This window comes from Perognathus longimembris, chromosome 1 (genome assembly GCF_023159225.1).
Source record: "Perognathus longimembris pacificus isolate PPM17 chromosome 1, ASM2315922v1, whole genome shotgun sequence".
Taxonomy (NCBI): Eukaryota; Metazoa; Chordata; class Mammalia; order Rodentia; family Heteromyidae; genus Perognathus; species Perognathus longimembris.
In genome coordinates this window covers 90,434,339-90,451,095 of record NC_063161.1, presented here as the reverse complement: position 1 = coordinate 90,451,095, position 16,757 = coordinate 90,434,339, and the positions used below count along the sequence as shown (strand labels likewise).

The window sequence follows — 16,757 nt, the reverse complement described above, 5'->3', positions numbered from 1 at the left end:
TGTTACATAATCTTGGCATAATATAGTAGGTGAACAGTCACGTCTCTTTGCTAGTGAAACTACTAAGATTTACTAATTTTATTAATTTGGATAATTGAATGATTGCATCTTGTTTCTGTTGTTTAGGCTGGGTAGCTAAAACAATAGATGTTTATTTTTCATAGTTTCAGAGGCTAAGAAATCCTAGATGAGGGCATTCTAAGATTTAGTATATGATGCTGACATTCTTCCTGGTTGGTAGAAGCCTGTATTCTTGTTTTATCCCAGAGAGCATCTAGTGCATATGTGAGCTCTGGTCTCTTTAAAATCTTCCCATCGTGAGAGCTCTATTCTCTAGATTTTATGTAAATTTCTTTACCTTCTAAGGGCTTCGTTTCCTAATACTAGGACATTAGTGGCTAGAGTCTCAACATAAAGTTTTTGAGGACACTCAAATGTGATCCCATGTGGTTATGAATAACTTTGGGTTGTGTGTGTTAATATAGTGGCATACACAATACTTTTATAAGATTGATGTTTTTATTCAACTGTAAGCTTTTTTTGTTTTATACCTGTGCTTTGTAATGATCCCTTTGGGTTTAAGTGAGTAGTATTTATAAACATGTGTTCTGTTCTTTAACTTCCAGTGAAAGATTTATTTTTTTATTTTTTTATTTTTGCCATTCCTGGGGCTTGGACTCAGGGCCTGAGCACTGTCCCTGGCCTCTTTTTGCTCAAGGCTAGCACTCTGCCACTTGAGCCACAGCGCCATTTCTGGCCGTTTTCTATATATGTGGTGCTGGGGAATCGAACCTAGGACTTCATATATATGAGGCAAGCACTCTTGCTGCTAGGCCATATTCCCAGCCCCTTCCATCTTTTTCTGTTTATGTAGTGCTGAGGAATCCAACTCAGGGCTTCATGCATGCTAGGCAAGCACACTGCAGCTAAGCCACATTTCTAGCCGAAAGACTTCTTGATTTCCGTTTTTTTCTCATAGGCTCCTATTATATAATCTTTGTTCAAACTTTTTGGGGTTAATTGTATCGTCTTAGACTTTGTCATTTTTATTCTGAAATAGCTCCAGGCTAGTGCTCTACCACTTGAGCCATACCTCACTTCTGGCTTTTTAGCAGTTAAATGGAGATATCTTATAGCCTTTTCTGCCCAGGCTAGCTTCAAACTTTGATTCTCAGATCTCAGCCTCCTGAGTAGCTAAGATTACAGGTATGAGTGACCAGTACTTGGTTTAAATCTATTTTTGAAGGTTTATTTTGAACTCATCATCATGATCAAAAGAATGTGGTTTGCCTATGATGATCTGCCTTTGTCTGTGATGCTTACACTGCCCTTAGCATCCTTACAGATTAGGACCTGATAATATTCATTCTGTTGATGCTTCTCTCATAGATTGTCTACAGTTTCTTCTCAACTCTGATTTAAAATAATGTTCGGTAATTTATTATAGGAAAGGGAGACTGATTATGGATGTATTTTAAAATGTGTTTTTAGAAGGAGATTGAGGATATGGCAGTTTTTAAATTTATACTTTTTATATGCCTTTCTGCTTCTATTATTTTTTCAATACTCAAGATTTAAAAACCTGCCATGATTAGTGTGTATTTCAAGCATAAATGAGAGTTGTCTGTATGCTTACCCACATGGAGCTGGCAAGTGACCTATTGTCTTTCATCAAAGCGCTTGACCTACAGCAGTGCGGCCTTACCAATGAAGGAGCCAAGGTCTTACTAGAAGCCCTGGAAAACAACAGAACTCTTGCCATTCTGGATATAAGAAAAAACCCACTTATTGGTATGTCAGCACAGTTATTTTTCTTTAACTGATTAGCCAATATTAGAACAAAAAATGTATTTATGCATTGACAGTTTTTAAACTTAATGTGTTTACTTTCCTAGTCTTGCACTTTTCTAATATTCCTTACATTTTGAACAGATATTTACCAATTAAAACAAACTTACACTTATAAATTGCTTATGGTAGCTACTGTGAATAGAGGTGATCCCAGATAATAATCTCTTTCCATCAAGAACACTGTTTCCTTTTTTGTAAAACCTCTGGATTTTTTTAAAAAGACCATCTCATTCATTTGCTAATTCGACTAGTAAGTTTTGAATACTTCTGTATGCCCCAACTGATTCAGGCACTAAGCGTGTAGCACTGAACCAGCTACACAATCTTGCCCTCAGGGACATACCATGGAAGTTTGGGGAGTACATTTCAGAACAAGGAAGCAGTGAGCACAAGGGAGCAGGGTGGGTGGGATATTTGAAGAAATGCAGAGAGGCCAACATGGTTGAAGGGAGGGAGAGCCCGGCTGACTGGGACATCACACTTGTGCCTGATCTCCAGGGCTACAAAAGTAGCCACCATGAGCAATATGCAAACCAGTAAACTTTCATCTAGTATTTGTGAGGAAGTTTTATGAAGACTATTCAAAAGGAGAAATTAGTATATAATTACATATTGGGGTTTTTATATTTAGTTTTCTGGGGAAGCAGTAATTAGTGGGCTTTTGTTTGTAAATAGGAATAGCTATCATTGGAAAATAATTACTACAATTTGAATTTTCATTTTACTTTAGATCATCCTATGATGAAAGCAGTTATCAAAAAAGTTCTCCAGAATGGAACGAGTGCTAAATCAGAGGTATGACATGTTAAATTTAGTCTTCTAGAAAGACCTGTTCTTTAATCACTATTTTGCTTTTTTTAATAAATATAAGACAGTTTTCTGATATTTTAAGTTTTTAGTTAGATCAATGACATTTCTGGTTTTGAAAATATTGTGTGAATCTTTAATTTGAGATCTGAAAACCTTTTACTAGTGTAGAATATTTTCCAGTTAAGGTTAACCCCTCCTAAATTTACTGTTGTGGGAATTTCCTGTATTTCTTTTTCAGTACCAGTGGATAACTGCTCCATCAGTGAAAGAACCACCCAAAACTGCTAAACAGAAAAAGAAAACTATCATTCTAGGAAATAGTCGAAAAGGAAAAGCTACTATTAGAATTGGTAACGCTTTCTGTCTTGGCTTTTTAATGGTTGTTTTTCTTTTTTTAAAGTCTCATATGTTCCTGTATGGTAAGACTAAATAAAGTATATTTTTGTTAGGATTAGCTAATATTGATTGCATGTGTGTTATGGACTGTAATTGTTCAGATACCAATGAGGAGAATTTGTGAATGTAGGAAATAGTAGATGACTTATAAGAAAGGAATGTGAATATTTCTACTTTTTGAGTTAGCCATATTTATTGCTTCTTTCATAAAATACTCATCATTTTGAATGTTTCCTGATAGTAAGGTCTTAAAGGCCTTTCATACTTTTCAGTTGAAATTTGTGGTGCCTTTTTATGATAGTTTTAGCAATGGTTCTGGGTGTTTTTGTTGTTTGTGGTGCTAGGGATTGAACCTAGGGCATCTTGCTATCCCAGTGATCCATATCCCATCTTTAATTTGTGCTGTTTCTTGAAAGTACTGGGGTTTTGAATTCAGATCCTTGTGCTTCTAGGAAAATGCTCTACCACTTAATCCACAGGCCCATAGCCTTTTTCTTTTTTTGATATTTTAATGATAAATTATTTTTTATGGCCTAAGGTTTTGCCTAGGCTGGCTTCCAGCCATGATCCTCTTGATATCTGACTCTCAAGTAGCTTGGATTATAGGTCATAGCTACTGTGACCAGCCTCAGTTATTTTTTAATGAAGAACTATGCTTTCCTAATGCAACAGGAATCAAAATTTGCCCTACTCCTATTTTCCCCCTGTTCTCTCCTCTTGTCTTATAAATTCATACCTAAAATTATTGAATCTTCAATGATGGGAAAACCTTGAAATATATGTAGTCTTCATAAAACAAAACTGCAATCTAGCTTGAAAAGTTTATTGTCTTTAGCTGAAACATTTTAGAAAAGCTTTTGTGTGTGTGTGCGTGTGTGTGCGTGTGTGTGTGTGTTGGGGGGGATATTGTTTTGTCTTATTTGGTATGTTGCCCAAACAGATGTAGAACTTACAATCTCACCTCAGTCTCCTGAGAAGCTGACATTATAGGCATGTATCACCATGGCTTACAAGAAAAACATTTTCTAAATGTTTGTTGTGATGTGCATTTTATTCCTTACAGTTAATTTAAAGTTGCCTATAACTTGTTGAACAAGGATAATGAGAAAACTTTTTTTTAATAAATCTACTTAGTGTCATAAATCAGTGTCATACATTTTACATACTTCTGAATATCTAAGTTTGGTGCAGTTTAATTCTAATATTTTTGTATTGTTTCTAAGGAGAGTGTTACTTTTATTTTCTAGAACATAATGCCTCCTGCACATGTAACTTTTTGTGATAAGGAAGAATGACAAAATGAAATAAACTAATGCAAATTTGATATGAAACTGATTTCTTCTTGTAGTAACTGAATTTTAAAACAATAAAATCATAAGGACTAATTTAGAAGAAATAAACTTTTTTAATGTTTATTATCTGCCAGTTTCCCAGAAAGCGGTTGTAGTGACTTTAATTATATACCAGATACCTCATGATCACGAACCAAATATTAACAGATAATCTTTTTATTTGGTCATTACCTAAACTTTAAAAACATTGACTGTAACTGTTGAGCTACCTACTTACTTAGTATGGAATATGATTAATATGGAATTGTTTTATTTATGTATATTTTAAGATAACTTTAGAAAAATGTGTTGCTTGCAGATTTTTGTTTAGGTTTTATAAAGGTATTGTATTTAAATTGATAAAAAATGGAAAATTAAATACTTTTTTAAATGTTGCCATGAACATTCTCATAATTCTTTTGTTTTGTTATTAAAATATGTGGGTTTTTTTTTCAGTATTAAACCACTTATTTGTAGCAAATAGTGAATGGTTAGATAGTAGCTGAATGTTTACTAAATCAAGAGCAAGTATAGGATTTGTCTACTAATTTTTTTAAAAAACAATGATATTTAGGGCTGGGAATATGGCCTAATGGTAGAGTGCTCATCTCGTATACATGAAGTCCTGAGTTCAATTCCTCAGCACCACATACATAGAAAAAAGCCGAAGTGGTGCTGTGGCTCAAGAGGTAGAGTGCTAGCCTTGAGCAAAAAGAAGCCAGGGACAGTGCTCAGGCCCTGAGTTCAAGCCCCAGGACTGGCAAAAACAAAAAACAAAAAAACAGTGACATTTTGGTAGTCAAATAGAATGTACAAGTTGAGATTTGAGATATCACTATGTTATTACTAAAAGTTTATATCATGTGCAAACCATCCTTAAAAGTATTTCCAGTTGGTGTTCTAATATGAGAAAGAGACATAGAAACAGTATGTATGTTAAACATTAGAAGTTCTGTGATTTTTTTTTTAAGGCTCTCAGAGGACGTGAATAAAAACATAAATCTGTTTCTTAGCATGGGGAAAGAAAGTTAGAACTGTGATTGCCATTTTCAAGCTCACTGAGCTGTTTGAGAGTAATGTATTTCTTGGGCTTTCTTTTGTATTTGCCTCAGTTATTTGGAGACATAGAGGTAAGCCAGATCAGTGTCTTGGCTGTATACTTAGATCTCAAGTGAGAACAGGTGTAATATTTATTTGACTTGTGTTATATTCATATTTTAAGTGTGTATGCATATGGATGAAATTTTATCAGATTTTTTTCATCTAAATAAGTATAAATTCTCCTGGTTCTAGTTTAAAACATTTATACTGTTTTCTGAAAGAAAGAAGTGATATATACACAAAGCTACAGTTTTTATATGAAGGTAATTAAATTTAAAAACAAAAATTGCAGAATAGAGCTCCAATATTTATGTCTATAGAAATATGGTGTAAGACTATATGACTTGATAAATTATGTTGTATGTAATATTTGTCCTTTATTATTACATGTAGCTTATTTTAGCTGCTATCCTAATAGGTCTTGTATAGTAAAATAGAAGGACAAAGAGAACCGTTTTTGTTTTTTTTTAAACAACAACAACGTTCTGGTCCTGGGACTTGAACTCGGAATCTGAGCACACTGTTCTGGAGTCTTCTTTACTCAAAGCTTACACTCTTATCACTGAGCTACAGCTCCACTTCTCTTTTTGGTGGTCAATTGGAGATAAGAATCTCACAGACTTTCTTGCCTAGGCTAGCCAGCTTCGAATCACAGTCCTCAAATCTCAGCCTCCTGAGTAGCTAGATTACAGGCATGAGCTAATGGTTCTATTTAGTTGGGAGCTGTACTCCATTTAAGTAAACATATATTAGTTGTTCTTAGTACTATTAGACACTTTAAATGTGATTTTATAATATAGTTTGTTCAAATAAAGTACTAATCCAGAGGTCTAGCTTTTGCTACCAAATATTTTATTTAAAGATCCTGACTCTTTAGTGTTAAATATAGACTGAGTCTCATTTCATTCCTTTCTCTAATAGGATTTTTTTTTTTTATGGGGGAGGGCAGGGCCTCCTGATTGCAAGGAAGGTGCGGTATCTCTTGAGCTACCATGTCTCCAGCCCTCTAACAAATTTTGGTGTTTTTTTTTTTTTTTTTTGCCAGTCCTGGGGCTTGGACTCAGGGCCTGAGCACTGTCCCTGGCTTCTTTTTGCTCAAGGCTAGCACCCTACCACTTGAGCCACAGCACCACTTCTGGCCATTTTCTATATATGTAGTGCTGGGGAATTAAACCCAGGGCCTCATGTATACAAGACAAGCACTCTTGCCACTAGGCCATATCCCCAGCCCCTCTAACAAGTTTTGTTTCTTTGGTGTTAATCTTTTTTTGTTGGTGGTAGTGGCAGTGGTGGTTGTGGGACTTGAACTCAGGGCCTGGGCACTATCTTTGGTGTTTATCTTATTTGACCCTTTAGTGAATCTTGATTCTTTTTTATGAAGTCAAATGGAAAATAAAGGTCACAGACTTAGAAGGTGACATTGACTCACTATGACCCAACAGCCTTGAATTGAAATTCTGCTCTAACTCAGAAGATACTGTTTAGCTGGAATCCTTGGCATATCTGTATTAATCTATCCTTGAGATTCAGAAATGCCAAAGATATTCAAAGATTTAAAAACTGAATATCTGAATGGTGCATAATCTTTTCATTCTGGGGAATATAATTTTTATTTCCTTTTGCCTGTTTACCTCATAGGTTACACTTTAGTTAGAATAAATTATTACTGAAGAAAACTCATTTTTAAAACATGGCTTGCTTGTTGAACAAGTTTCATAAATGTATCCTTTTTTGTGGACTTAGAATCACTGTCAATTGCTCATTTCTATTATTTTGAGAATGTGCATGTGATAATTGATCTATAGACGTTGATGCATCTTGATTCATTTTCACTTTTTCAAACATAGGATTGGCCACAAAGAAAACTGCCAGTAATGGAAGGAAACACATTCTTAATAAACACTGTAATCCTGAAACTCAACCACCTGGTGTATCTGGGTTCCTACCATGGCGAACTGCACTGCGTGCAAAGAGGAGCAGGTCAGACATTCTTATTTCCTCTCTCTTAGTCACTCACAGTTCTTTTCTTTTGGAGCCTGTATTACATGGGGATTTTGTGGGATTCCTATATAGGGGGGAAGAGTACAGCTTCTGCTTAGGGAGTGCTCTAAGGAAAAAAAGCAAAAAAATATTACAGGTATGAGTTTTAAGTTGCTTTTTTAAATTTTTTTATTTTTCTGGCCGTATTGGGTCTTGAACTCCAGGCCCTGTGCTCACCAGGAAGGTACTCTACCACTTGAGGCATGCCCCTCTCCCTTTTAAGTTTCATTCTTTCTTTGAATAGGAGTTTACATTTATGTCCTGACCAACCTATGGTCCTCCTGTTTATACTTTCCACATAGCTAGAATGATAGGCATGTTTAAGGTGGAATATCATAAACGTTTCTGCCTAAACTGGCCCCAAACTGTTATCCTCTCAGTCTCTTAATCTCTGCCTCCCAAGTATGATTACAGGCTTGAGCCACTTTGCTCAGGTTCAGAGAAGTTTTTACAGTGTGTTGTACTATAATTTGTTAAGCAAATAAGATTACTTTGGATTATTTTCTAATGGCTAACTTGTGTATATCAAGAAAGTAAGGATTAAAATTGCTAAACTATTTACTTTAGGACTAACTGAAAGTGGGTAGGTTCTACATAAGATACCTATTTATTTGCTCACATTAAATTGATGTGCATTGTCTTCATTAGTCAATTGACTACTGTATTTTTTTCACAAATGGTAATATAAGTTACTACAAAAACTAGTACTAAGGAACAAGTTTTGCATTTTAGTTTTTATATAGTTTTATAACTTCTTTTGGAACACTTACTAGTCAATAGTCTATCCTGTCACAAGAAGTTGTAAATTAGAGCGATTAATATCATTAGCTACATATGCTAGATTGGAAATGTCAGTCATTTTGAATAGGGGAACTGAATGTGTCTCCGTTACTGCAAAGCCTTTATTCTTAAATGTTTGGTTTCCTCCATAGCATAGTCTTCTGTGTCCTTCATTTAGCTCATTTAGTTCTATATGGATAATGTATGTAGTACTAATAAGTGATTTATTGATAATGTATTTACATAAAAATGTAATTTCATCTGTTGATATCCTTCTAGGGGTTTTCCACTAATTAAAACTCGTGATATATCTAATCAGCTGCAGGTATGTATTTTTTAATTGTATTTATAACATACAGGGAATTGCATAGGTAGAGGATTATCTGCTAACTTTAAACTGAACAGAACCTTACAAAAAACATTTTCTTCCTTGAAGTAAATCCATTCACACTTTGCTGTAGATCTAGTAGTTTCACCTATAGATAAGGAAGGTATTTCTCCAGCCCACATATCAGCTGTTGCCAGTGAAACAAATTTGACCACTGCTTCTATCCTAACACATGGAGCTAGCATATTCAAACATGTCCTCAAGTTTGTAAGAAATGTTGTTCTGGTGATATATGTGTATGTATAACTTGCAGTTCTTAAATCCAGAAGAAAGAAGTAAATGCCAGAGCCTCTGCTTTCTCGGGTATTGCTTCCTCCCATACCAGGGCCTCAGACATTTCCTATCCTATTGCCACACAGTCTTGGTGTAAGCTGATTGAGTCAGATGCTCAGGTTTTCCTTTCCAGTTGTCCTGGAGAACTCGGTAGGCTCCCTATGAAAGATGGCTATGAGCGATTGAGAGAGCACCTTAGGTTTCTCACTGGATCTCAGTACTGCTCTGGCATACCTAGAAGTCAGGGTGTAATCTCATTCTACCATAGAGATTTCCATATACTGCAGGATTTGCTGTTTAAAATAGGTACTAAGTTTAAGGACTTGTTTATCATGTAGGTATGTAATGCTAGTCCTCTTTGTGTTGATCTGAAACCTTTTTTTAAATAGGGTTGTCACTAGGTCACTTTTTTTTTTTTTTTTTTTTTGGCCAGTCCTGGGGCTTGGACTAAGGGCCTGAGCACTGTCCCTGGCTTCTTTTTGCTCAAGGCTAGCACTCTGCCACTTGAGCCACAGCGCCACCTCTGGCCTTTTCTATATATGTGGTGCTGGGGAATTGAACCCACGGCTTCATGTATACAAGGCAAGCACTCTTGTCACTAGGCCATATTCCCAGCCCAAGGTCATTTTTTAAAAGATGGAAACATTGAATAGTAGAGTGGTAGGGAAACCTAATAGAATTTTATTGCTAGTATGCTGCACTTGGCTTAAAGATAAAGAGACTAGGGGCTTTTTTGTTTTTGTTTATGAACCAGTCCTGGGGCCTGAGTTTGGACCCTGGGTGCTTTCACTGAGCATTTGTTTTGTTTTGTTTGTCGGACATAGGGCTTGAACTCAGGTCCTGGGCACTGTCCCTGAGATTTTTTTCACTCAAGGCTAAAGCTCCCCACTTTAAGACACAGCACCATTTCTGGTTTTCTGGTGGTTAAGTGGAGATAAGAGTCTCATGGACTTTCCTTCCTGTGCTGGCTCAATCCTCCTATCTCAGTCTCCTGAGTAGTTAGGAACAGCTCTTGAGCTTTTGTGTTCAAGGCTAGTGCTGTGCCTCTTTGAGCCACAGCTCCATTTTCAGCTTTTTGGTAGTTATTTTAAGGTAAGAGTCTCATAGACTTTCCTGCCTGAGCTGGCTTTAACCTGTGATTCTTAGATGTCAGCCTCCTGAGTAGCTAAGATTACATGAGCTACCAGCACCTGACAAAATTAGGTTTTTAATGGGTCAGTTTTAGTTGTTTGTATATATGTACATTATTTATTTAAAACCATTCCAGTGTTTATTAATTATAGCTTAGCTTAGTGACTAATTATTCAATCCTTGCTAATAGATTTTCTTCCTAAAAGTTAACTTCTAGACTCTTTGTATCTGATGTAAAGGAATTTCTCAACTTCAGTGTCAAATTGGCCTGGGGGAAATATGTATCCTGGTTCTTCATTTGATTACATGAAAGAAATTTAATACTATGGGCAATTCCAGCTGTTAATCATAACCGTGTATGACAAAGTTTGATACAGTAACAGCAAGAATAAGTTAGTAGTGTTTTGCTGTGAAAGGAATAGTGAAAGACATTTCTAATAATGATTTGAAATTTCAGAAAGATCACTTTGCTGAGATGTCTTTGACAATTAGTGTTTGGTTTGTTATAAAATGTGTCCTCTCTGTTTAAGCAAGGAGATTTTCCTGTGACTGTGACAGTGGAGAGTCCTTCATCCTCAGAGATGGAAGAGATTGATGACTCTTCAGAAAGTGTTTGTGAAGTACCTGAGAAAACCATTTCAATAAAACAGGAGGCATTACAGGTACAGAGCTTTCACTTTCAGAACACAGAAATTATTTCATACTGTAGTTGGCACTTGGCAGAAGTTCATTTGTGAAAAGCCTCTACACAGCTTTTGTGGGTTACTTGTCTGTGTGTTAACTCATGGCACTAAATGATTCCTTACATGAGAACAGGTAAGAGAAATACATGAGTCCATAAGATATTAGATTTAAGGAGAACTTTAGTGTTCATAAAATATACTCAAGAAATTGAGTATTGTATGTAATCAGTAGATTTAGTACTCTTATTTTTTATTGTTATTATAAAGATGATGAACAGAGAAGTTACAGTTACATGAGTCAGGTAATGATTACATTTCTTTTTGGGCAATGTCACCCCTTGCCTTTCTCCAGTTTTTCCCTCCTGTCCCCATTCACACATTGTATAGTTCTCAGTATCTTGCAAGCGAGAAAACTGATTGGATTAGCTGAATTTTGTTATTATGAAGACAGTATAACTTTTATTTTTAATAAAAGTAAGAGGAAATGTTTTGATAACTGAAACTTTTCATAAGATAAAAATGTATTAAACGTATATCACATTGCTTTATTAATCTGATATCTAGTGTCATTCTATTTTTATTTGTATACACAAAAGAATATGTGATTTTTTTATAAAAACAAATTCTTTGTAGGTTAAAAAGATTATATCGACTTGATTTCTGCTTTAATACAGAGCTGACCAAAATAATGTGTTTATTTTTTCTCAGTACTCTGGATTAAGCCTCAGGCCTCACACTTGGTAGGCAGAATGCTCCCATTTGAGCTCTGTCTCAGCTATTTTACTTTTATTTGGGGGGGTTGTTTATTTTTTGCGCTAGACCTAGGTGCTGTCCCTGAACTTTTCTGCTCAAGGCTTGTGCTCTATCACTTGTGCCAGGACTCTGCTTCTGGCTTTTTAATAATTAATTGGAGATAAGAATCTCAGGGACTTTCCTGCCTTAGTTGGCTTCAAACTGCAGTCCCCAACTATCAGCCTCCTGAGTAGCTAGGATTACAGGCATGAGCCACCAGCACCTAGCTGTTTTTTTTTTTTTTTTTTTAATAGAAAAATATGAGATTATCTGGGTGTTAGTGCTCACTTATTTCCTACATCCAGAAGGTTGCATTTCTAAGTGTGTGGAGCCACAAGGGAAGACCAAGGTTAGGAACTACAGCTAATTTCCGATTCAGGTTGTGCTGAAAACCCTCTAGGTTCTCCCTTTTGAGAACCGTCTAAAATGATGATTTTTTAAAAAAAAAGTGTACAGATGCATAACAATTGAGATCCCAACATATATTGAAAGATACTATGGGTGGAACAGAGAAAAATCATCATTAGCATATGCACAGGGCACAGAATCTAATACATTTGTAGACACAGCTCCAAACCTAGCCATGCACACCAGGCTTTGTTCCTAGACTTGATAGTCTGTATAGAGAAGTTGGTGCCCAACCCACATCCACAATCCTCAAATGACAATTTAACTTGGAAAAAAGTAAACTGAGGAAAATTTGAGTAGCCATGTGGATTTTGCACTCTAGAAAAGGATAGCTTTTTTTGCCAGTCCTGGGCCTTGAACTCAGGTCCTGCGCACTGGCTTTTTTTGCTCAAGGCTAGCTACCACTTGAGCTACTCTACCACTTGAGCTACAGTGCCACTTCTGTTTTTTTCTATGTATGTGGTGCTGAGGAATTGAACCCAGGGTTTCATGTATGAAAGGCAAGTACTCTACCATAGGCCATATTCCCAGCCCTAGGAATAACCTATTTTAACTGGCTTCTTCAGCTACTTCATATGTGCAAGGTTTTTGGCTTCTAATGAGATTTTACTAGCTTATTCCAAAATATATAATAATCAGAGTCTACCTGATAGTTGGCTAAACTTACAACACGACAAGGGAAAAACAAAATTAAATGTATTTCTTGGCCTGGTATTCTGGTGCACACATGTAATCAAAGCACTCAGGAATGAAGGCAGAAGGATCACAAGTTCAAGACCAGTTTGGGCTACATAGGAAGACCTCTTCCCAAAAAACAAACAAACAAGGAAAAGCGTCTGTTAACCTCTATACATCATATTTATGATAACAGTTTTAAAATGTTTTTCTAATGTCCAACTGCATTAATAGTCAGAGAAAAGTTAATTAAAATTATGGCACTGCTATCAGATTAGCAAAATCTAAAACCTGATAGTAGCAGGCATCAGACCTGGAGTGTGATAGGAATCTCACTCTCTGCTTAAACAGAATATATAAGTCATTTCAACTACTGTGGAAAGTGTTTGGTGTTGTCTGTCAATTGAAAGCATATAAGTGTCCAGCAATCCAAGTTTCCCCAGGGTATGTACACAAGAAAAATTGTCACAGCAAACAAGGTCTCTGTATTATTTCTAATAACCCAATCTGAAAAAAAGCCCAAATGTCCATTAATAATCAAATTATTTTCACAGCAATAAAGGTAAAATTTTTAAATAAAAAGCCTTAAAATTGAATGAACTACAGGTAACAATTACATGTATACACACATAAACAATAAATGATTTTTTTAAGAACAATATTGAGTGAAAGAAATAAGATCAAAAGACAGCAGACCCCATGATTCCCTCTAAAGTTAGAGTTAGATGAAACCAAGCTATATTGTTAGGGCTGCATGCCTATAAAGGAAATGGTTGTCAAAAAGCCTAAGATTGTGGGGCACCAGTGGCTCACGCCTGTAATCCTAGCTACTCAGGAGACAAGAGCCAGGATAACCGTTCAAAGCCAGCTGGGCAGGAAAGTCAGTGAGATTCCTATCTCCAGTTAACCAGAAACTGGAAGTGCACCTGTGGCTCAAAGTGATAGAGTGCTAGCCTTGAGCAAAAGAGCTCAGGAACAGTGCCCAGGCCCTAAGTTCAAGCCCCACAACTCGGGGGGGTGAGGGGGGAAAGCCTAGGATGATGTTTAACCCATGAAGGAGGAAAGGAACTTTTGATGGGGATTGGACATGGAAGATGTCAGAGATGCTGGGGTGATAACATGTAATTTTGGGCAGTGGTTAGATGTATTCCTGGCAGATGTGCACTTTTCAACATTGGATGGATTCACAACTAAAAACATGCTTAAAGAGTTAATTGCTTTGAGGGGAAGTGATTATTAACTTTACTCAGAAGCCCTTCAAATTGGATTCATGCGTTCTTTTTGCTTTAATCAGGCATAGTATATATATAACACTGTCTGTGTGTGTGAATTCATTTATTAACTAACAGAATTGTATGAAGCATGAATTTATCTCCATTTTATAGATGGGGAAATTAAGGCCTAAAGTTACTGAACTCTTGATCATGGTTATACAGCTAGTGGTTGGTGCCAGGACTTTGACCCCAATGAACCTGAGTTTTCAAAAAATGATCTCAAAAGGGAAATTCAGTCATTAATTGAGAAGAGAAATGCAGATTCATCAACAAAGAGAGAAAGCTTGCACTATTCAGTTGGGAAAAAACCCACATTCTTACACACACATAAATCTTGTGTTAGCAGGGGCTTTGCTGTTCAGCAATTGTCTACTGTGTGCTGGGCACAGGAGATGCCAGGGATAAAAGCTTCCTGATAAAGTGCACCCTTCCCTGAAATAACTTGCACCTTACACGACAAGTAAGCCAGTAGTAGTTCATGGTAGAGGTGATGCAGCCACGTGGTGGACTCCATTGCTAATAGCAGTGTAAAATCTTAGGAAAGATTTATAAGGCAGTTTGAACATATCTCAGAGTCAGAAAAATGTTCACAAGGTCTGGTGATATACACCTATAATCCCAGCACTCAGAAATCCCAGGCACTTGGATTAAGAACTGTCTGGGATACATTGTGAATTTTTTTTATGATATTGAAAAGTTAGAAAATAATTTGAGTGTTTAGATATAAAAGAATGACCAAGTGAACCAAAAATCTCAATTTAATATTTTGTATCTCATTTAAAAGTCAAGGTTGCAAATCCTCTGATCATGTGAGAAAATCAATTCAGGATTAAAAGGAAGAAAGTTTTGGACATAAAATTTGACACGTATGATGATTGGAGCTGTGTTACAAAAATAAAGTCACCTTGCAAAAGTATAGAAGAGAAGAGAGGGAACAGATGACAAGGGAAATTAGACTAAAACTTGATATAACTTTATTGAAGTAGTGGAGTATTTAGAGTGATTTTACTTTCTAAAATTTTGATGCCATATTTTCTTTAAAGAGCCTGAATTACTTTTTAAGGGAATATTGAGGCAAGAGACCAGGCATGGGGGCACTAGCCTGTGGTGGCTAGTGGAGGTTGAGCCAGAGGATCTTCAGTTCAAAGTCAGACTGGGCTAAATAGTGAGACCCTGTCTCAAGAAATGAAAAACTGAAGAAGAGACTTTTTTCATGCAAATTTGACATAGTTTTCTAACTTCTTCCACTAAGGGGAGAAACTGTCATATTATTATACGTATATATGTTTAGAACCACTCAAGAATGGAGAAGAGGTGCAACAGTGGCTCATGCCTGCAATCCTAGCTACTCAGGAGGCTGAGATCTGAGGATCATAGTTCAAAGCCAGCCCGGGCAAGAAAGTCCCTGAAACTGTCTCCAGCTAATCACAGAAAAAGCTGGAAGCGGTGCTATGGCTCAAAGTGGTAGAGCACCAGCCTTAAGCAAAAGGAGCTCAGGGACAGCACCTAGGCCCATAGTTCAAGCTCCATGACCAGCAAAAAAAAATAAAAAAGAATGGAATGAATGGGTAGGATTTATGACAGGCTTGTCCCCCTGGGCCTTTCATAGTGTCCCATGCCAGAGCAAACTATGATTCCGAACCATTGCCTGGCCTCTGCCTGTTGACTACTGGCACTAAAGCTGTTTTCCCAGAGGAAAAAAATGGAGAACCGGCCAGGTACTGGTGTCTCACACCTGTAGTCCAAGCTACTCAGGAGGCTGAAATGTATGGATTTCAGTTTGAATTTTCAATTTGGATTTTCAGTTTGAACAGCTAAATCTGAGAAACTCTTATCTCCAATTAACCAGTAAAAAGCTGGAAGTAGAGCTGTGGCATAAGTGGTAAAGTACTAACCTTGAGCAAAAAAAGCTAAGCAAGAATTTGAGGTCCTGAGTTCAAGCCCCAGTCCAGGCACTGAAAGAAAAGTAAGAAAGAACTGAGGAGGGTTTTTATTTTCTATGTGTCCTCCAGGCTGTACTGATCATCTGGAGGCTCTGAGAGAGAATCTGCTTCTGCCTGTTCAGGGTATTGGCATATTTCAGTTCCCATAGCTAGGACTGAAGTTCCTTTTCCTCACTGGCTGTCATTTGGGTGACCCTCTCAGTATTTAGACACCCTTCCTTGCATTTCTTGCCATAACATTGGACTTTACCTCTTCAAAGCCACCAATAGAGACTTTCCGTACTGTCATCCATTTTACTTGGAAGTGTCTCATCCCTTTGAATAGCTGCTTCATCATGAAAGTCAGTTAGTTTGTGGGCCTTAATTATATTCTACATGAGTGAAAATGAGTAGCTATGGCAACTAAGAAAGGGGATGCTGTGGGCTATTTAGAATTCTACATACCACAAGTGGTAACCCACTTTTGAGAACTTTGGAGTCTTATTCCTTGAAAATGGTAAGCGTTTTCCCATGTGCATAGTATCTTTTGGCCTTGGTTAAAGGGATGATCACCATCTCCATGAAGAGGCCTGGCACCCACCTTCCTGAATCCAAAGCCCAACTCATCTTTAAAATGACAGAGTCTGGCACTGGTAGCTCTATAATCCTAGCTACTTGGGAGGCTGAGACTTGGAGGATCACAGCTCAAGATCAGCATGGTCAGAAGAGCTTGTGAATTTCCATTTCCAGTTGTAAAAAGCCAGGCTGAAGATGTGGCTTAGGTAGTAGTAGAACCTCCATCATGCACAGGAAAGTAAAGTAAGGCCCTGAATTGAAGTCCTAGGACCAGGACACATACAGAAAATAAGAGAGTCGATATTTATATTTTCCTTGTGAGATTT

At 36.9% G+C, this 16,757-nt stretch overlaps 1 protein-coding gene and 1 non-coding gene across 6 annotated transcripts in view; both read left to right on the top strand.

Moving 5' to 3' along the window:
- Cep78 (centrosomal protein 78) overlaps nt 1-16,757 on the top strand; it is a 60,921-nt gene that overhangs the window by 9,448 nt on the left and 34,716 nt on the right. For all 5 annotated transcript variants that reach the window (XR_007208760.1, XM_048332008.1, XM_048331993.1 and 2 more), the window contains exons 6-11: nt 1,678-1,791; nt 2,582-2,646; nt 2,900-3,011; nt 7,337-7,469; nt 8,589-8,634; nt 10,632-10,763. Coding sequence is in view for 4 of the 5 variants with exons in the window: in XM_048332008.1 (XP_048187965.1) it covers nt 1,678-1,791; nt 2,582-2,646; nt 2,900-3,011; nt 7,337-7,469; nt 8,589-8,634; nt 10,632-10,763 (602 nt within the window). In the remaining variant the exon portion in view is untranslated. The remainder of the gene's footprint in view (nt 1-1,677; nt 1,792-2,581; nt 2,647-2,899; nt 3,012-7,336; nt 7,470-8,588; nt 8,635-10,631; nt 10,764-16,757) is intronic.
- On the top strand, nt 15,496-15,628 carry LOC125341560. The gene has a single exon (XR_007209007.1). It is a non-coding gene; the product is annotated as a small nucleolar RNA SNORA42/SNORA80 family (small nucleolar RNA).